The sequence below is a fragment of the Chroicocephalus ridibundus genome, chromosome Z (assembly GCF_963924245.1).
Source record: "Chroicocephalus ridibundus chromosome Z, bChrRid1.1, whole genome shotgun sequence".
Lineage (NCBI taxonomy): Eukaryota > Metazoa > Chordata > Aves > Charadriiformes > Laridae > Chroicocephalus > Chroicocephalus ridibundus.
Window position 1 is genome coordinate 83,346,854 of NC_086316.1, and position 20,609 is coordinate 83,367,462.

At 53.5% G+C, this 20,609-nt stretch overlaps 1 protein-coding gene across 4 annotated transcripts in view; it reads right to left on the reverse strand.

The window, feature by feature from the left end:
- Positions 1 to 5,153: 5,153 nt before the first annotated feature.
- Positions 5,154 to 20,609, reverse strand: part of ZBTB7C (zinc finger and BTB domain containing 7C) — a 165,099-nt gene continuing 149,643 nt past the window's right edge. For all 4 annotated transcript variants that reach the window (XM_063321050.1, XM_063321049.1, XM_063321048.1 and 1 more), the window contains 2 exons: positions 13,114 to 14,310; positions 5,154 to 7,682 (listed from right to left, as the gene is read on the reverse strand). In XM_063321050.1, coding sequence (XP_063177120.1) covers positions 7,046 to 7,682; positions 13,114 to 14,294 — 1,818 coding nt within the window. In that variant the 5' untranslated portion in view covers positions 14,295 to 14,310 and the 3' untranslated portion in view covers positions 5,154 to 7,045. The remainder of the gene's footprint in view (positions 7,683 to 13,113; positions 14,311 to 20,609) is intronic.

The following is a 20,609-nucleotide window of genomic DNA, read 5'->3' on the forward strand; positions in this document are numbered from 1 at the left end:
AAGAAAGAACGAAAGAAAGAAAATCAAGCCGCCGATTATAAAGGGGAGGGGGCGGGGTGGTAGTTTGGCTTCTTCCTTGGTATTTGCATTGCGTGGAACAGAATCACAGAATCACAGAAGGGTTTGGGTGGGAAGGGGCCTTAAAGACCATCCAGTCCCACCCCCCCTGCCCTGGGCAGGGACACCTCCCACCACACCACGTTGCTCCAAGCCCCGGCCAACCTGGCCTTGAACCCCTCCAGGGATGGGGCAGCCACAGCTTCTCTGGGCAACCTGGGCCAGGGGCTCACCGCCCTCACAGTGAAAAATTTCTTCCTCAGCTCTCATCTAAAAGGAAATGAGCTTTATACAATTGCAGATGATTTATATTTGGCCCCTCTGCTCGCCTGAACTGGGAAATATTATTAGTGGTACCACAAGGGGAAGAGGGAAGTATCAGCCGGGGCCTGTTGGGCATCAGAGGGCCCAGTCCTGGCTCACCCTTGGGCTGTGGGGAAATAACATTCTCAAAATTAGGGTTCCCCATGAGGTCACCGATGGTTGTGGGTGGGACGTCCCCAGCCTCACCGGCCTAATTATTTGGTCGTGCGTAACTGAGGTGCAGAGAACTCTTCAAATCATGGAATCCTTTAGGTTGGAAAAGACCCTTAAGAGTATCGAGTCCAACCGTTAAACTCCATCTTGATGTGGTTGAGCTCTTTATTTCATCCGCCTGGGAGATGCGGGTGGGCGCGATGGGAGGTGATGGAGCATCGCGCCTGTCCTGGTGCAACCGAGACCCCCCAAACCACCTCCAGATACGCGTTAACGGACCACCGATGTCCCCAGCATTGCTTTGGTGGCAGAGCTGCCACCAGGCCACCACACGAGGGCAGTGCGAGTTTGAGCGTGCCAGGGAGCTGCAGAAACCAGATGAGCAGAAATGGAGAGAAAAGCTTCAAATTGTGCTTACGGGTTGTTTTTTTTTTTCCCTGCAGACAGGTTTCGTGCTGGGGTATCAGACATCACCAGGGGTTGCTCCTCAGCCCAAGCACCCTCAGAGTGACGGCCCACATGAAGGCTCACCTTGGAGGGCCACCACGAGGTGGTCCATCGCCCATCTCACCATCATTTGATGCCGCCAACTTCTCCATCCCCCCGCTCCACAGCAGCGTTAAGGATACGCGAGCCACTCACTGCTTCAGGTAATAGTTTATTTTTCTCCAGGGGTGTAAAATGTGCAGCAGGTACGTGTACAGGCCCGCCGTTTTCTTAGCCAAGAGGAGTCGCAACCGAACGAGAGACCGAAACAAAGAAACCTAACAGTATCCTGCCCTACAGCAATTAGTGCAAGTCATGTAAAACATCGGTTCAACACAGGAAAACAAGGGGGGGGGGGGGGAAAAAAAAAAGGCATTTCCAAGCCACAGGTATTTTCTCTCCTGCCGTCTGGGTGGTGGCAATCCCGGAGGTGGGGGCTGGGAGGTGGGACGGGGCTGCGTTCGCTTGGGCTACGCGGAGAGCGTGGGTGTATCTTCTACAAGAAGGGGTTTTTTCTTATTTCATCCCCCCCCTTTCTTTTTTTTTTTTGGCTTGGAAAGAAAGTCATGCGGGGACCAAGGAGGTGCGGGCGGTCAGAGGTGCCAAAAGGCGACGGCAGACCCTAAAAACCCAACCAACCGCGAACCGGCATTTTATTCAAAGGCGACGCTTTAAAACTTTGCAGCCATGCAATCTTCCAGCTTCGGGGCACCTCGGCTGTAAATAAAGCACTAATTCCCCCACCCCCCCCAAAAAATGGGTGTGCGAATGCCCAGGATGGGGGGGGGGGAAGGGGGACGGCACACACACAGGCAGCTCGGGAGCCCTGCTGAGTACCGCACATTCGGGTCTAAAGCCTTTTTAAGGGGGTACGTTATGAAATTCTTCACTTTTTTTTCTGCAGGCGACTGCCAAATGGAAAAGCCTTTCGATTCCCAAAGCGCCGGCTCGCTCTTTCCCTTTTTTTTTTTTTTTAAATTTTTTTTTTTTTTTTTTTTTGGTATTTCATTTCTCCCGCACGACTAGAAGAAGAGGCACCGGCACCGCTCGCTCGCCAAAGGCTTCCGAGCCGACGGCGGGGAGTTGCCCGTCCGGCTCCACGTCGGCGATCCGCAGGAGATGCTCCTTTCGCGGCAACACCCGGCGCAAACAAAATGCTGCGTGTGCAGCATCACCCCGGCCCCGCTCCCTGCTCCGTGCTCCGGATGATCCAGCAGATAACGGCAGCTGTTCGGGAGCAAGAGCGTGGCCATATGTTGCCGCTAACAAGCATTTACTGAAGCTGGTTTCTTTCTGCGATTCCCAGGTGTCTGATTAGCGCACAGGTCCTCCGAGCAATTTCCCGATTTTCCGCCCTCCCCTTGCAAATCTTTTTTCATCGGCGTTGTAAGCAAACCAGAAGACGAGCAGGAACGGGGGTTAAAAGCCACGAGATTTAAAAAAAAAAATAAAAAAAATTTAAAAATGTATTTAAATGGCTAAAAAGTAATTAATTTTCTTTTTTTTTTTTGTGTGTGCTCCAAACCACGCTGTTTATGTGCTGACCTTGCCGTGGTCCCGCAGGCTCTGAGCACAGATGCTCCACGACCGAGAGCCCACCCTGGGGGCTGGGGACTGATATTCCCGTCTTCTCAAGCCACAGTTTTGGACTGACCCCTGCGGCCCGAGCACCTGATGCCGTGGAATGCTTCTTGGGAGCGTGAGGGGAGGGAAATAACTGGTGGCTGCGCCAACCCGGGGTGTTTTGCTGGGATCGCAATGGGGTGTACGACCGACAAGCCCAAGTCCCTGGTCCCCAGGCTTGGGGGGATGGATTTGGATTTCCCATTGCATTCCCGGTCAAAACAGACTGGGAAGAAGTTCAAGCTGACCAAGCTGAGAATGGTCCCCTGGGCTGCGGCGGCGTCCCATCCTCCTGGGAAAGGTTTTGCCAGGGACTGCCCCGTCAGCTGAGCGGAGGGGAGGGAGCTGCGGCGCTGGGAACGTCCCTCCCCGTGGTTAACCTTATCTCACTGTCGCTATGGGAAAGGAAAGCAGCGTAATCCAAGTTAAGTTTTTCCAAACCACTTGGGTAGGCAGTAGAGATAGGCAGGTGCCGTCGAAGGTGATTCATCCCACCCTTGGGAGGTCCAGCGTAGGTGGGGGTGAATCACCTTCCAGCAGTACCTGCCTCCCTCCAGAGCCAGGGTGGCTTCAGAGGACCGCGGGAAATCACGTCGCAGGTTAGGACGCCCAAAATTAAAGTGTCAACGTGTAGGTGTCTCAATGTGCAACGGGGTGTCCGTTAATTCGCTTCCAAATGGCTGAACGATGTGGGGTGAGTCCCACCGGTTCCTACCTGGGACCTGTTTTCCAGGGTTTTTGCACCTCTTTCAAAAACATCATGGAAATTCTGCAACTCCTTGGCAGCAACACGGATTACCGGGCTCAGGCTCCTGTCGGCTGTGTTCACGGAACCATAGAATCATAGACTAGTTTGGGTTCCTTAAAAGGAATGAGCAGGGACATCGTCAACTAGATCAGGTTGCTCAGAGCCCCGTCCAACCTGGCCTGGAATGTTTCCAGGGACGGGGCATCTCCCACCTCTCTGGGCAACCTCTGGGCCAGCGTCTCACCACCCTCAGCGTGAATAACTTCTTCCTCCTGTCTAGTTGAAATCTGCCCTCTTTTAGTTTAGAACCATTACCCCTCGTCCTATTGCAACAGGCCCTGCTAAAAAATTGGAACCCATCTTTCTTCTAAGCCCCCTTCAGGTACTGGAAGGTCTCCCCGGAGCCTTCTCTTCTCCATGCTGAAAAACCCCAGCTCTCTCAGCCTGTCCTCATAGGAGAGGTGCTCCAGCCCTGTGATGATCTTCATGGCCCTCCTCTGGACTTGTTCCGACAGGTCCATGTCCTTCTTATGTTGATGGTCCCGGAGCCGGACCCAGTCCTGCAGGTGGGGTCTCACCAGAGCGGCATAGAGGGAAACAATCATCTCCTTCCACCTGCTGGCCATGCTTCTTTGGATGCAGCCCAGTGCTCATTGCTGCAGCCGGGCCCTGGGAGCTGTGGTGAGATGATGAATGAGAAGCCACCATACCAGGAGCTGGGAGGGAGCCCCGTATCCTTCCAGCCTGAGGCTTGGTGCTCATCACACCCATCCTGGTTCGGGAAGGGGATCAAAGCCCTGGGAAGGCACCACCACGCTTATCTGGGCTCCCACGTGGATACCTGTGGCCTGGAGTCACCGCACAACATCGAAATGGGAAGAAACAGGGTTTTCTCTAGTCTTCCCTCCCCACCCCAAAACATGATTGCCAGCGGCACCCAGCTCCATCCGACCCAACCCAACGCAACGCGGGAAAATCAACCTTAACTCGTTAGTCGTCAGCAGCATCGCAACGCCAACGGCCCCCTCGGGCCGGAGCCCGTACCGGCTAGATGCTTAATTAACGTGTGATCATTTTGTCTTTCCAAAAAGGTGCCTTTGGAAAGCACCAAATTTGCGTCTGGCAAATGTACGTAGACCTGAGGCCACGGGGATGGCCACGCCGTCCCGAGGAGGGAGGCAGCTCAGCGTCTCGGGTGGCTTAGCCTTCTCAGCGGGACCGCAGGCAAGAGAACCAAGTCCTGCTAATAATTTAAGAGCTTCAATTAATACAGTTTAATAAATACATAAAAGGATCTAGGTTCTTTTTCTTCCATCCGCTTTCTAGCGTCAACGAAAAGTTAAGGGTGATTGTCCCGTGAGTAACTAAGGCAAATTTGTCTCTGCGTGTGTGTGTGTGTTTCTCTCTCCTTTTTTGTTTCGATTCCCCCCCCCACCCCTTGTTTTGTACAGAAAGCAATCACATAAAAATAGTTATAAATAGAAAAATTGCAAAGGTTTTTTTCCCCTCCCTAGACAAACAGGAAAAAAAAAAACCACAAAACAACCCCAACCAGCCCAACGAACGAATCGAGACAAGAAAAACCACCTTGCTTCAAGTCCGTGTAGATTATACAGTACTTGGCATCTTTGGGTACTTTACAATGACTCCAAATCGTAGACAAAAAAACACCTGAAGTAACCAGTCATCTGCAAAACGTCGCTTGTGTAAGAAGTTGATACGGATTAAAAAAAAAAAAAAAAAAAAAAAGTTCGATGCAGTTTTAAGAAGTCTTCTTTTTTTTTCTTTGTTTTTCTTTTTTTGGGTTTTTTTTGTTTTTTTTTTTTTTTCCCCTCTCCATTGACTTGTTGCACGCGGAGTCCTTGCGGATGTCTTTTGGGAGGAGGAAGCGAGCGTTGGGGCGGTTCCTTGGGATCGTTCCGCTCTGGATGGTCTCAGAATAGAAGTCCTTCGTGCCCTCATGGGGGGCTGTGGATCCCGGAGCCCTTGTGTCCCCTCCGTGCTCCGGTGGGGAGACCCTCATCCAGCCACCACTTCAAAGCGGCACCATCGATGGGCAAACCGAAAAATTAATGACCCCCACGGTCCTCTCATTCCCTTTGATTCTGCTGACGTTGAAAGGTTAACAGTAAAAAGAGAAAGAAAAAGCCCTAATTTGTAACATTTACATTTTCAAGAGCTGGTTTCATGTAAAACCAGCTTCCTGGGGCACCCATCATAAGCCGTCTCAGCCAGTGGTGAAACTGGGGTCCCACCACATCTAAGAAGAGCCGTTGGAGGCAGGTGGCCACCAAAACCTTTATCCTTGAGAGCAGCTCATGTTTTTAGGGGCTGAAGGAGGCTAATGGGGCAATTCCAGCCAATCTGCCACTTTTTTTGGCCTCAAAAGAAATATTACGTAGGGGTGGCCAGCTCAGGGTCTGCAGGGATACTGGGGAGGACCCCAGACCTGGTGGCCACCATGGGCAATCTTCAGCCTTGGAGCACCCCATCATATGTTACGGCCTCATCTTTTGAACCACGAAATGGTGAAGAAATAGTATTTCTACTTGCTTGCAAGCCGACAATCTCATCTGCAAGAAACCTTCTGTGGGCTCGTTATCCACAAAGATCCCTGGAAGGCAGGCAGCAGGGAAATCTGCACACCCAATTTTTTCCCGTCGACACGGCGGATTTGGGGACACTCGAGCGTTTTGAAATTTTTTTGTCATTAAAATATGTATTCAGGGGGAACTAAGGACAAAACCCCAGAAATTTCAGAATGGCCAGCAGCGGGGAATCGTGACTCTTTGGTCTGAAACAACTTTTTCATTTCAAATTTCCCACGTGGTTTATTTTCGCAAAGCAAGGGTTCAAAAACTCCTCAGCATCGAAACATTTCCGATCCTTCCAAAACCCCTTTTTCCACCCAGCTTTGCTCCGGGGTGCTTTTCTATCTCTTTTTTTTTTTTTTTTTAATTTATTTATTTTTTTTAGGGTCCCAAGTCATCCTGCACAGCAGGGCTTTCACCAGCCCTGCAAATCTGATACACCGCTGAGAAAGGCAACGGCTGGGATCCTCCTCCTCTCAACGTGGCTGCTTCGCCCTCCTCTTTATCCCTTGTAGAACAAATCTTGTTGCCTGACATGGGAATTAATTAAAAAAAAAAAAAAAAAAGTCCTTTTGACCAAAAGGGCCAAGGAATGTAACGTATCAAAACCAAGTCTGGACGGCTTGTTGGTGTCCAGAAGGCCCTATGGGTGGAAAAGGGGGAACGTGTCCCCCAGAAGAGCCATCTCATGGTGATGGCCATGCCCTGGATGAAGGCAAGTGACGTTTTCGGGTGTCTTGAAGAGAGTAGCAGTCCTGGCCTGGCCTTCCCAGATGGAGCCACGAGTGGTGGGGTGGCTGGATGGGGTAGCGAGTGCCCCACAGCCCCAGAGCCAAGTGCATTGCAGAGTCTAAAGTGCCGGTGGCCATGGGGCGCAGCACTCGCCCACCCACCCGCTCATCCCAGGGATGGCCCTGTGCCCCAAGCCCCACGTAGGCCATGGTGGCGGGGGGACGAAGAGCTTCTTGGGAGCCAAACGATGCAAAAGGGCAGGCAGGGACCCCAAGGGGGCCGTTTGCCCTGTTGGGAAGGGAACGGACCCATGGTGGGACCGGGCACGGGTTTAGTTGCTCGCCTCCGAGATGGGAGCCATGTGGCCGAGCCCCGCCAAGCCGCTGAAGCCCGTGCTCCAAGGATCGGGAAGGGGGAAGAAGGGCTGGGCAGCAAGGTTTTCATTATGGCCCAGGGCGAAGGCGAAGATGCCCGCGTTCCTCTCCATGTCCAGCTGGGCTCGCCTGAGGAGCTTCATCTGGGTTTCTTCAAACTGGCTCTCCAGCTCCTGCAGGCTGAAGGTGGTCTTGGCCCCGCTCAAAAAGTGCTTGGGGCTGGGGCCCGGAAGGCACATGGCCGTGCCACCGAGGTGGCCACTCATCTCTTCCAACGTCGGTGGCATCATGAAGCTCTTCTCCACCGGCGGACCACCAGGAGCGAAGAGCAAGCCGGCCGCCCTCCACGCCGCCGGCTTGCGTCCTCGCCGGGGTCGCGCGATCCGGCAGCTCTGGCGTTTGATGTGGCGGTGGAGGTGGTCGGAGCGGGTGAAGCTCTTGTAGCAGAACTCGCACTGGTAGGGCCGGACGCCCGTATGGATGCGCATGTGGTTCTTCAGGTCGTAATTGTGCACGAATTTGGCGTTGCAGTGGATGCAGAGGTACGGCCGCTCCCCCGTGTGCTTCCGCATGTGGATTTTGAGCTTGTCCTGCCTGCAAAAGAAAAAGCGCTCAGTCAGGGAGTGTGGGCTGGAAGGGATGCGGTTGGGATTGCTCCTTGGATCAGGAGAGGGAAAGGCGACGGGAAAGTGGGGAGCTCATCCCAGGGCTTCCAACCACGGCGTTGCCCCGATGCGTGGATGATGCTCTCGCGGGCCGGTGTTTGCATCCACCTCCTTCCCGGGGCCAGAGGCATGGCGCAGACCCAGCCCTCCACGTCACGAGTTTGCATCCCATCCCAACAAGATTGAAACAGCCTAAATTGGAGGAAAAAAAACCCTCCGGAATAACCCCCCGAACCACACGGGAATACCTAAATAACTACAGCTGTATTCCTGCCTGCAAATAAGGAAATTGGTTGAGCTCATGGGACAACGCCGCTTAAACAGAAGTTCCTCTTGGAGCTGGTTTTTTGTACCTTTCCTTTTATCCTTGCGCTGACCACTGGGTGTCTCAGGAGCCTTGGTTTCAAGTGGGAGCATCCGCGCAGGGTGAGGCAGGCAGAGGTGCAGGCAGCTCCTGGGTGCTCTGCACCCTCCGTGTCCTCCCCTGCCATCTCCTCCAAGGCCAGCACACATCCAGCCTCGCGCACATTTTTTTGGAGAAGGTTTTAAAATACAGCCATGGAACAGCCTGGAACCCATCCCAATAGCCCTTATTTACAAATATAATTGTTTGGGAATTTTTTAAGGGGAACAAAGAAGGCTCCGAGGAGACCTTCTAGCGGCCTACCAGTATCTTAAGGGGGCCTACAAAAAAGATGGTGAGGGACTTTTTAGGATGTTGGGTAATGGTAGGACTAGAGGGAATGGATTAAAACTAGAGATGGGTCAATTCAGACTGGACGTGAGGAAGAAGTTCTTCCCCATGAGGGTGGTGAGACACTGGAACAGGTTGCCCGGAGAGGTGGTGGAAGCCCCATCCCTGGAGGTGTTCAAGGCCAGGCTGGATGGGGCTCTGAGCAACCTGATCCAGTGGGAGGTGTCCCTGGCCATGGCAGGGGGGTTGGAACTGGATGATCTTTAAGGTCCCTTCCAACCCAACCCATTCTATGATTCTATGATCTAAAAAGCAGCGAGATATTGTCCCACGCTGGCAGTCCAACGCTATTTCCCGCCCACCCGGAAAGAGCGGCTCCTTCTGCCGTCTACAAAAAAAAATCACCGTGAAGGCGTACGATTATAAAAAGCAAAGCTGACTGTGGCTGAACCGAGCCAAGCGCGCTGCCCAGGTGGCACGAGCAGAGTTCAACCAGCAAAGCGGGAGAATTCGCTTTCTTTTCTGAAACGCTTTCCAAGGGTGATCCCTCCGAGATGCTAGCAATGCGGCTAAGAATATGGAGAATATACGGAGTCGTTATTCCGCATAAATATTACATATAAAATACGTGAGCCTGCAAAAAAAATAAGCAAAAGCCACCCCAAAAAATCTATTTACGCCGGCAGGTCAAGCCCGGTGCTGCCTTTGCACTAATTTCTGCCCGTGTGCACCTTGAAATAGTTTTTTTGTGACGTGACCACCAGCGCGCCGCTGTCGGCCATTCTCAGGACCAGATCCCACCTTCCCGCTCGGAAATTGTCCAACTTGCTGTCATCCCAAGATTTTCGGGGCGGGGGGACGGGGGACGGGGACACATTTCCCCTGCAAGGGCCGAAGACGAAGCGGCGTGGAAAACTTCCTCCCAGACGCGTAACGCGCGGCCAAGCCGTCAGCAGACGAACGCCGGGGCTCGTAACGCCGAGTGTTGGGCAACGTTAATAAAAAGCAGAGCCACCAGCCCCACCTATAATATAATTTAAACCTATATATGTAATCTTTAACCTAGCAGGATCGCTTTTCCTCATAAACACGCGGCCTGCCAGGGTTGTCTAACATAAATACGGGCAAAGCTTTTTTTTTTAAATTTTTTTTTTAAGGCTATTACCCATCTCCGGCGGCAGACGGGGAGAAACTCAATCCTCCCCGCCCCGGCAGCATCTCCCTGGGATGGAAGAGAGCTTTTTATGGCTCTACCTGGAGAAGCTCAGGGGCTGGGGGGGTGTGTGAGATGCTCCGGCTGCCGGCGAAGCAGCCGGGGGCGGAGGGGGGAGGACGCGGCGTGGGAAAACACGGGGTTTGCGGGATGGGAGCCGGGCTTGCAGCCCCTCCGAAGGAGAACCACGCTCCGCGCGTGCGAATAACCTTAATGCAATTGCATTAGGAGAGCGATTAGGGCTCTGCGAGCTGTCACAACACAAATAATAGGAACAAATAATGTTAACCTTTCCGGCTGGAGCAGTTTCTCCTTGAGCGCTCCCGGCTTGCCTTGGCGGAAAAGCTGCAATATTTGCCGTTTTCTCCAGCGTTTTAGCAGGGTAAACCAGCAGACTAGAGGCTGAGCAGCCTTTGTTTAAGGAAAAAAAAAGTTAATGAGCTATTAAATGAAGTCCCGCTCCCTGCGATCAGGTGTCCCTGGGAGTCGGGAGTGGCAGATCCAAGCGCACGTGGGGGCCTCGCCGCGGGACCCCACTGATGGGAAGGGATGCGGCGGGGAGGTTGGGGGACCCTCACCCAAGAGAAGGTATTTTCTCTATTTCCCCCCCCCCAGTAAATTTGCTCCTCCGCAGTTCCTCCGGCTCCGAAATAACGCGAAGGAGGGATTCATCCAGAAATCCCATCGGGGAACCTCCGCTCCCCTGCGCCCTCATTCCCTGGGGACCCCCAAGGGGACAGGCTGGGTTTGCCAGCCCGATGCTTTCGGGAAGCGTGAGATTCCCCCCGGAGAGTGGGGGGGGGCGGTTCTCACCGCAAGCGGCGGCGTTGGAGAAACCCCAGCAGAAATCTCTTTCTCCGTCTCAATCGCTCGGCTTTGCCCTAAAGGAGAGCTCTCGCGTCCGAGCAACGCTGAAAAGGGCGAGGAAAAATAATAATGAAAGCCAAACAGCTCCGTGCTCATCAAAATACTTCCAAAGGCATTTAAAAATAAAGCCACGGTTTGAAATTTCCGCTTTGCTCTGGGCGTTAAAGAAGGAAAAAAAAACAAACCCAGCCTTCAGCTCCGCACGGGGTGACCCCAACAAGTGGCTTCGTTTTCTTGACTGATGATGGCAGACGGCACCGCTGGGTTAATCCCGATTTTCTTTGTGATTCTTGTCTTGGGTTAAAGTCCTCCTACCCCTCTGCTTTGTATTTAGAGAACGTGGCGGGGGGGAGCAGGGGGGGGAACGTGGCAGATACTGGGTTTAACCCTGCGTTAGTCATGGGCCACGCTAGAGCATCCCTGCGCGGAGCTTTTAATCTCCAAGATGCCGATGGAAGCTGGCTGGATGAGGTGTCAGGATAGCGGAATTCCCACCCGAACCCTCCTACTAACTTCCGCGGTGCCTGTGAGGTGGTACCGACATCCCTCCGTGCCTCAGTTTCCCCAAGCGAAGCCAACGATGCTGCCCGTGCTTGTAAAGGACTTTGGGAGCCCTCCGGGTGGGCTCAGCTTTGTTATTCCCATTACGGGGAAGGTGGCGGTGGCGGGTCAAGCCAACCTATTTCCTCGACAGCAATTAGCCCCCGCAGCATCACGCCCCGGAAAGCGATGGGGACCGCAGGACGGGGCTGGCTAGGGTGGTCCCTCCAGCCCGGGATGCAGCCACCCTCACCGGGTTGACCCCATCGCCAAAGTCCGGAGGCGACGAGCCAACGCTCACCTGACGACGCAGCGCCAGCAGGAGCCGGATCCAAATTCCCGCAGGCGGGAATTAGCACCAGGCAGCCAGAGGCCTTTCCCCGGCAAACACCGGGGTGAGCCGGCTCACCTCGCGTACGCCCGCCTGCCCCCGAATTACAACCCGGTGGCTGCTGCGGTAACGGAGCGGAGCGGGGAAATTTAGTCGCAGGTCCAATCCTCATCATCTGCATAACTTCCACTGGAATATTATCACGGGGACGGGAGAAGAAAAGACAGGCTGAATGCGGGAGCGCCCCAGGTGTCCGGCCATTGTCAGGAGCTCGCCTTCGCCTACTGTGCGTATTATTTTCCTCTGGTTCGCTCGCCCCAGCCTAATAGGGCTCTCTCTCTCTCTCACGCGCAGCCAGGAGCTGAAATACCACGCTCTTGTCAGAAAGCTTTATTATTATGGTAAAGATTGTACTCATTAGATATTAATTATACCCAGCAAGAGCAGGTCCAGGAACCTATTTGTCTCTGCTCACCGATTAAATTTGCCCAGCTTTTCAGGGAAGGGTTGCAAGCTGCGGCGTCAGATTGGCGAAGCCCGCTCTGATTTATCACCATCGAGGGGGTCTGCTGGGTTGAAGAGAGGTCCGAAAGCCTGGAACTGGTACCGGGGGGGTGGATCTGGCCGGTCACACCTACCTTGGAGCAGCCCATGTTGGGGCCGGTCTCACCTAACTTGAGATACCTAAAAGTCAGGCGGCCTAATCTAAGCCCCGCAGGTTGTCTTTGTGGTCGGGGATGACGCCTCTGCTCATCACCCTTCCTCCTCTGCCTCCCTGAGGGTGCTGATCTCTTGCCACTGACCACGAGGGGAATCAAGGTGCCGGGCTCTTGGGCGGCCAGTGTTCAAGGTGATAAATCATAGAATCGTTTAGGTTGGAAAAGACCTTTAAGATGATCGAGTCCAACCGTTAACTTAACGCTGCCAAGCCCACCACTAAACCATGTCCCTCAGCGCCACGTCTGCCCGGCTTTGAAATACCTCCACCAGTGGACTCCACCACTGCCCTGGGCAGCCTCTTCCAACGCGTGATAGCCCTTTCGGTGCAGAAATTTTTCTTAATATCCATCCTAAACCTCCCCTGGCGCAACTTGAGGCCGTTTGCTCTTATCCTTTTGCATGTTCCTTGGGGGATGAGACCGACCCCCACCTCGCTGCTAACGTATAAGAATTAGGACTGCTCCAGCCTCAGAAAGCCCAAACGCTGTCATGTCTAAACATACCCAACTTGGTTGTGGTCTACGCTGATGCCAAAATGTGCAAACCCAACCTAATTACATCCCGCAGCTCAACGGCCCTCCCAACTCGACGCCATCTCCCAGCACGTTAAAGACGAAGCCTCCTTGGCTGTTTGACCATCTGTTTTCCAGCTCCCTCCGGTCCAACTGTGGCGAACTATGGTGGGGTCGAAAATATCCCGTTGCTTATTTAAGCTTTTGTCCAGCGAGTGGATGGATCCAGTGCGCTGTGGATGTGATCCACAACCCACCAAAATCAGTAGGTTCGTTTTCTTCCTCCACCCTCCCTTCCTCCCTTTTTTTTTCCAAAGGGCTAGAGATCATACCCTGCTTTCTTTGCTACTTTTTTTTTTTTGGGGGGGCGGAAAGAGATGTATAGCTTAGGAATCATCCCTAAGTCATGACGTGGCCCCTCCAACCACCCCCCCTCCCCATCCCCGCACACGGCCGCGCGTGGCAGAGGTAACCAACGCACACCTGGTAAAGCGGACTTCACAGATATTGCACATATACGGCTTCTCTCCCGTGTGGGTCCTCATGTGCCTGGGCAGCTTGCCGGCTCCCATGATGACTTTGTTGCAGATGGGACACTGCTGGGACGCCTTGGGCTTTATCTTCCTCTCTTCCTCCAGGGGCCACGGGGGAAAAACTCCTCCGAACTGGGTAGCACTTAGGAAATTGAGATAAGCGCTATAGTCTGTCTCCGCCTTAATATGCCCTAAGGGAGCTGCTGGCATGTTGGTAAACATGTCCTTGAAGAAGTCATTAGGGAAAGGAGGCGGAGGCAGGTCTTCCTTCTCCTCCTCTTCCTTGATCTTCCTCTTTTTGATGACCAGATCCAAAGGGCCGTTGTCTACTTGCGGCTCCTCGAGCTGGGAGAAAGAGCTAAAATCGCCGTTCCATAGGTGGGGGAAGAAGCTAGGGGTGAAAGGAGGGAGAGCTGGCCTCCTTTCCGGGATGTTCGCCTTAGGGTACAAGTTTTCCCTTAGCAAGGACTCGATGGAGAAGTCTCGTATCACACCCAAGTGTCCAGAGGAGTTATTGGCTGGGTAGTGATTTGGAAAGTCTTTAGGCGCTTCTGTATATGCTTCTTCGGTAAGATCAGACTTAGAAGGGCTTTGGTGACAGCTTACTTCTTGGACATCGGTTAGGTTCTCCTGATTGACAAAATCTTCCACTTCCTCCTCCTCCTCCTCTTCCTCCTCGTCTTCATCTTCGTCTTCGTCCTCATCTTCGTCCTCTTTGTCATCTTCCTCTTCCGCCTCTCTGTCGGGCTCCATGATTTCAAGGCATACATTGATAATGCACTGGATCTCCAGCATCTTGGCAGCGCTGAGGATGTGCTTGACATTTGAGGTGGTGATGGTGAGGGTTGAGGTGTAGGCAAATTCGAGGATGGCAGAAAGTGCTTCAGGCTTGACAAAGTCAATCTCGTAAACATAGGGCTGGTCTGTTAAAGTGCCGGTAGTGAAGAGTTTTTTGAAGTACTTGCTGCAGGCAGCAAGGACGGACCGATGGGTCCGGTACTCCTGGTCCTGGACAATGAGGATGACATCGCAGAGGAGACCGTCATGCCGCTGCTCATTTAAGCCACATAAGACTTCACTGCTGTGGTTCGGGAATGGGATCCCGATAAGATCTTCAATGCCATTGGCCATATTCTCATTTAGTGCCCTAGGACAAAACACAGACAGTAGGGAATTAGCAGGGGGTTCTCAATTAGTAGCACCAAAATGACCCTGCCTTCTCTCAATGTCCTCCTGTCCCCTACCCGACTTGGACCTCTGTAATCACCTCCTGCTGGCCCTGCCCCAGCGCATCTCCACGTCACCTTCAACTCCCTCCAGGTCCTCTGTGATTTAACCTTTGTCACCTTCTTTCTCTCCATCCTTCTCTTCTCGGTTCCCACCCTATTCACCTTTTCCTAATGACCACAAGCTCCCTCTTCTCTTTCACATCCCTCCCCCAGGGACCTTGCGCAATGATTCCCTACCCATCGCGTTTCTTCCACGTCCTCCCAGAGCCAACATCTTTCCAGGCACACGTTGGATTTGCCCTGCCAGGAACTACGTGGGGAAAGGGTGACGCTGTATTTCTTCACACTGCCAAGTGCCGGCACCTACACCGCTTAAATAAGACGAGCCAAGGAGTGCCCATATCATTTACATCATCATTTTTGGGACTGGAACAACTGGACGTCCCAAATAGGACGGACTGCCGGTCATGGCTCTTTGCCGCAGCAGGAGAGCGGTCCTTATGGACCGGGAGGTCTCCAGTCCTGTGTCCCCCTGCTACCTTACGCCTGGAAGCTACACCGTGTCCCCTCAGCAGATGGACAACCCACACAGGGATGTCTTCCCAAAGGATCTGGGAATGGGGGGAGGCAAGCAAGGAGCTGTGTGTCAGAGTGTACCTAAACGCTCAGAGAAAGACAACCGGGAACCCAAGCAGGGAGCGAGGGCTCGGCCAGAAGCAGATGGCTGGCTGCTGTCTTCACCCAGGAGCTGAGCTTGCTCCTCTCCCAACCCTGTTTGGACTTGTTAGCATGGTATCAAATGCCCTGTGCATCTGGCAGACACCTTCCCCTGCCAGAGCAGCTCCACCTTCAAAGGGAAATTCGGAAGCAAAAAAAAAAAGCCCACACCCAAAAGGAAAACCTGATACTTTTGGGTTTGGTTTTTTTTTTTTTCGTTTTTTTTTTATCTGTAAGATGTTTCCTCTTTCACATGGCTCCAGCAGCCCTTCCGCATGAGAAATCCCAGGAAAGGAGAGCGACTTCCTCCAGCCCACGTTAATCCCATCACGCACAGAATACATCAAGCAGCCGGAGTAACTTTGACTACTCTAACCCTTTGGGAACCCCCAGGACACAGAGCAGTGTCACCTCTACAAGCCCCAGCTCGTGGCCCCGCTGCAGGTAGACACTCATTTCACAGCCGAGCAGTCGATCTCCAAGAGAGCCCAGGGTAAGGCAAACCGCAGCCCCACTCCGTCCCCTTTGGCAAGGCTGAGACCATCAGGCAGTTTCCAAATCCCAGCCTCTGCATGTCTGGTAGGTTCCCGATCCCACCCTGTCCCACCTCCGCATCTCTGCTGGGATCCATCACCACGTGCTGGCTGTCCTTCCCTGCTCGGTTTCTGGCCGCTCTGACTCCAAACCTCCTTCCCACCAGCTATGGGGACTTGGTCTACCTCACGGCGTGGGGCTGGCGTCTTCCCGACTGCCTGCCTCCAGCCCTTGGGGACAGAAGAGCCTGGTGTGAGAGAGGTTGTGCAGGGAAATCCTTGCTTCACCTTGGCCAGCAAGCCAGCGACCCTGGGGGGAGGCTGGGGAGCCGTAGGGGGGATCAGACTCTGCAGCAAACATTCCCATGGGAAGAGGCATGCCATCTCCCTTCTCCTCCCTCCGCAGGGTCAATCTCCAGCCAAGACCTTGCAGGTATCTCCCCCACACCTAATCAGCGTTGCCAAACACCCGCCGCGTGGGAGCCGGCGAGCGAAGGCCTTGGGAAGACGGTACAACCTAGAGGGAGGACACCCCGGGGAAGGGTTACGGACCCCCCCAGCCTGGTGGGAGCAACGCCGGGATGGGGGACAAGCTGTCCCTGAGGTAGTGAAGCCTCGCGGGGGGCTGGAGGGCAGCCCCCACCATGGGAAGCCCTCTCCAGCCACCTCCCCATGCCCGGAGATGGGGGAGAGGAACCGGGAATTACACCCCACCGAGCACCCCCCTCCACGGCTCCAGCCGCCAACACTTTCGGCCGAGGGACGATGCTCCAGCCCCGCATCTCCCGGTGTGCTCATTAGCTCAACGCTAATTATGCCTGTTGTCTGAAACAAATTGATTCATTACGGTATGCTGCGCTTAACCATGTTAACGAGCTACGCTCCTCTACCAGCCCCGCCAGCTCCGTATCGAATCTTCCCGGAAAATCGCCGATAAATGAAAGTAAATCCGATGTGTTCTTCAAGTGGAGCGTAAGATAATAAATAACCCCTGATCTGGGGAGGAAGAGCCGGCTTTCTTTTTAGGGCTTTGTATCCTTAATAATAAGCGCGAGCAATTAAATGTCTATCGCCGTGTTTATCGTCTACTCGTTTATTTGGGTTTGGAAGGAGCACGAGCGTTGAAGGAGCTCCTCGTGTGAAGGACCGTGCCTTCCTACTGAACTAGTTTGATCTTTTCTTGCCAGATCACCCTCAGATGAGAAAAGCAGAATATCAGACTACCCGGAAAATTGGTTTTCTAGAGGGTTTGGTTTGGTTTTTTTTTCCCCCGGACGCTCAACTGCGTCCTCCCTAATTTGCGGATGATTCACTCGTCAGCAAGAAAAACTGGAATTAGGAGATCAGGGGGTACGTGATTATAAATGAAAATGATGTGCAGCTCCCTTCGGTGGGAATGGGCTTCTTCTCTTCTCTTCTCTTCTCTTCTCTTCTCTTCTCTTCTCTTCTCTCTTCTCTTCTCTTCTCTTCTCTTCTCTTCTCTTCTCTTCTCTTCTCTCTCTTCTCTTCTCTTCTCTTCTTCTCTTCTCTTCTCTTCTCTTCTCTTCTCTTCTCTTCTCTTCTCTTCTCTTCTCTTCTCTTCTCTTCTCTTCTCTCTTCTCTTCTCTTCTCTTCTCTTCTCTTCTTTTTCGAGATGTGATTCCGTGAACCGAAGCACTTAGGCAAGCCTGATAACTTTACAGGATGCCAAAATTGAAGGTGATTCATGTCATTTTAAACGTGGCGGGGGGGGGGGGGAAGAGGAAGGGAAACAGCCCAGGCGACTCATTTGCATACATTTGCATTTTTTCAACTCCTAGGGTGGTTTGACAGCTCCGGGAGCTCGGCGAGCCTGAGGGATGACCTTCTGGTTCCCATGCCCCCGGGGAAGGTTGATGGCCAGAGGCTGGAAGTATGCTGAGGCTGACGTTTTCCTTCCTCCCTCCTTTCCCTCCTCTCCCTCCTCCCGCGCTCCCCCCTTCCCATCGCCAAGCCCCGGGTGGGGTCCTCCAGGACCACGGGCCTAAAAATAGCATCCCGCGGGGGCCAGTGTCACCAGCGCACGCACACGCGCCTGCAAAGGCGGACGGGACCACCCGGAGTTAAACAGGAAAAAAAAAAAAAAAAAAAAAAATCCCGCTTTGTGATAGAAAATTACAGCATTGTTAAAATAAACTGGGGCGTTGGGGGCTGGGGGGGGGGGGGGAAGGGGGGGGAAGGGTGGAGGGCACCTAAAATAAACGTATTCTGCAGATGACGCCTCGAAACGTTGCATTTATGGGCACGCTCAAAACTCGCCTGCCCTCTGCAAGCCTGGGAGGGGGAAGAAAAATGGAAGAGAATACTTTTTTCCTCATTTGTCGAATTTTGCCTTGCCGTCTTTGATTTCGGGTACGGGTGGGAAGTGTCGCTCTTTGCTGCGGAGAAAGAGGAGGGTGCTCGATTCCTACCAAAGCCTGCCAGCGCGATGGAGACGCGGAGGCAGATGCCGGCAGAGCGATGCCGAGGTGGTTCCACCTCACCCGACTGCCCGAACGTGGGTGACACGACCCAGGTACAACCCAGGGAGCGCGGCGAGGTCATAATCCACCTTTCCGGGTGCACTCCCCGGGTGACCCAAAGCCCTTCTAGTCTTTATTTTGGATTTTTTGGTCGCCTTAGTCTCACGGCTGCTTGTTTAACTTTGAGCCTCCTTCAAGTATAATACAGCCTCTGAAAACCGGTAATATAAAACTGAAATAGCCGAGAAAGAGAGAGAGAGAGAGAGGAGAAATGCTCGTTTAGCGTTGTGGTAAGCAAAAAATAGCAGCACACGCAAAAGATTATAGGGATATATGTATAGAAAATAGATAAAGTGAACGAATATTGCCTATATTAATTTACTCTCTCAGGCTGAGAGAGCTGGGGGGGTTCAGCCTGGAGAAGAGAAGGCTCCGCGGAGACCTTCCAGCCCCTTCCAGTCCCTCAAGGGGCTCCAGGAAAGCTGGGGAGGGACTCTGGAGCAGGGAGGGGGGCCATGGGATGAGGGGGAATGGTTTTACACTGGAAGAGGGGAGATTTAGATGAGATATTGGGAAGAAACTCTTTGCTGTGAGGGTGGTGAGCCCCTGGCCCAGGTTGCCCAGAGAAGCTGTGGCTGCCCCATCCCTGGAGGGGTTCAAGGCCAGGTTGGCCGGGGCTTGGAGCAACCTGGTCTAGCGGGAGGTGTCCCTGCCCAGGGCAGGGGGGTTGGAACCGGATGGTCTTTAAGGTGCCTTCCCACCCAAACCATTCTGTGATTCTGTGATATTCATTCACATGAGTGGAAACGGAGGAACGCCACAGCTCGGAGGAGCCCTGGGAAAGACGTGCCAGCCCCAAGGTGGGACAGGATCCTGCCCTGGGTCTCGGTATTGCTCAAAGCCAGGAGACCTGCGAGGGGCTCCTCATCAGCACTTCCCTCTCCCATCTCCTTCCTCATCTCCGGCGACAACGCCCTGCGAAGCCGGGCCCTCGGAGGAGATAAAGGCTGCCAGGAAGAGCCCAGGCTTGTGCAACGCGTGGCTCCTTGCTCAGGGCTACGGCAGGGTTGGGGACGTCCCCTTCCCACCCACTCCATCCGTGGGGACAACGCTTCACAAACCTGAGCCTTAGCTGGGAGATGGCAGTTTTGGCCTTTGGTTGTATGCGGGCATGTAACATCGTTCCTATAACATGCAGCATTTTAATATTTTATTATGTTAATATTTTATTATTTTAATAGTTGTACGTGTTATATATTTCTATTAATATTTTATATATTTATATTTCTATGTTTTTATTTTTTTTATAGTTGCATAGAGATTCTTGGAGCATTTCCTCTTAAATGTGCGTTGCTTAGCCTTCTCCTTCCTACTTTTTGGTGTGCCTATATTCACCCTCCCCGGAAGGGACACCCGGAAGATACGGGGGTGCTCCAGGGAAAGCCGGGGAGGGCAAAGCTGCTGCCCCCCCACCGCCCCCCGCCCTCGCCGTGCCATGCTCGTTCCGCATTCAGTGCAAGGCAGAAAGGAGCCTGAGGCTCTGCCTGCTACCGGTGTCAAAATGACATTTTTCCAAGCGAAAACGCACCGTGTCTCCAAATCTTCCCTTCACCCAGCCTGCGCATGGAGCGGGGTTTGGGGTGCAAGCCCAGGCGCAAGGCTTGGGGTTGAGCATCCCCCTCCCCCCCGACCCCCGGCCGGATCCTGCCACCCCAACAACCTCCCGCTCGGTCCCAGCAGGCACAGAACCCCCCGGAGCTCTACATCTGAAGCATGAGACCATCCAGCAAAGCATCCCAGAGGTGGCCGGGGATGCTCAGCACCCCAAATCCAGGTCCAGCCAGTCCCCAATCCAGTACCTGGATTTGGGGTGCTGAGCATCCCCAGCCACCCCAGCCTGCAGCCCGCAGCAGGAGAGGGAGTCATAGAACCGTAGAACCACAGAATATCTTAGGTGGAAGAGACCTTTCAAGGTCATCTAGTCCAACCCCCCTGCCATGAGCGGGGACATCTCCAACTAGATCAGGTTGCTCAGAGCCCCGTCCAACCTGGCCTGGAATATTTCCAGGGATGGGGCATCTCCCACCTCTCTGGGCAACCTGGGACAGTGCCCTGGAACGCCTGGAAACATGAGATTACCCTAATCCGTCAAAATATTACAGCTGCTTTCTATGGGATAAACTGACCGGTGACTGGTAGGTCCTGCTCCTTAGCCGTGTTGGTATTTTGGGGAATAGGGATGCTGGGGCTCTCTTCCCACATCCACCGCTTGCTCCGTGGACCTTAAGCAAGTTCCTTGTGCAAGTGTCCCTGAGAGAAGTCACCCACGTTGACACCCCACCTGAAGCCGTCCCCACGTCCCTTGCACGGGAACACCGCCATCGCCTTGGCCAAGCGCTTGACTCCAATTTGGAAGATGCTTCATCTTTCCTACCAAGAAGGAGTTGGGATCCCTCAAAGCCTATTGGAAAGGCAACTAGAGAGGCA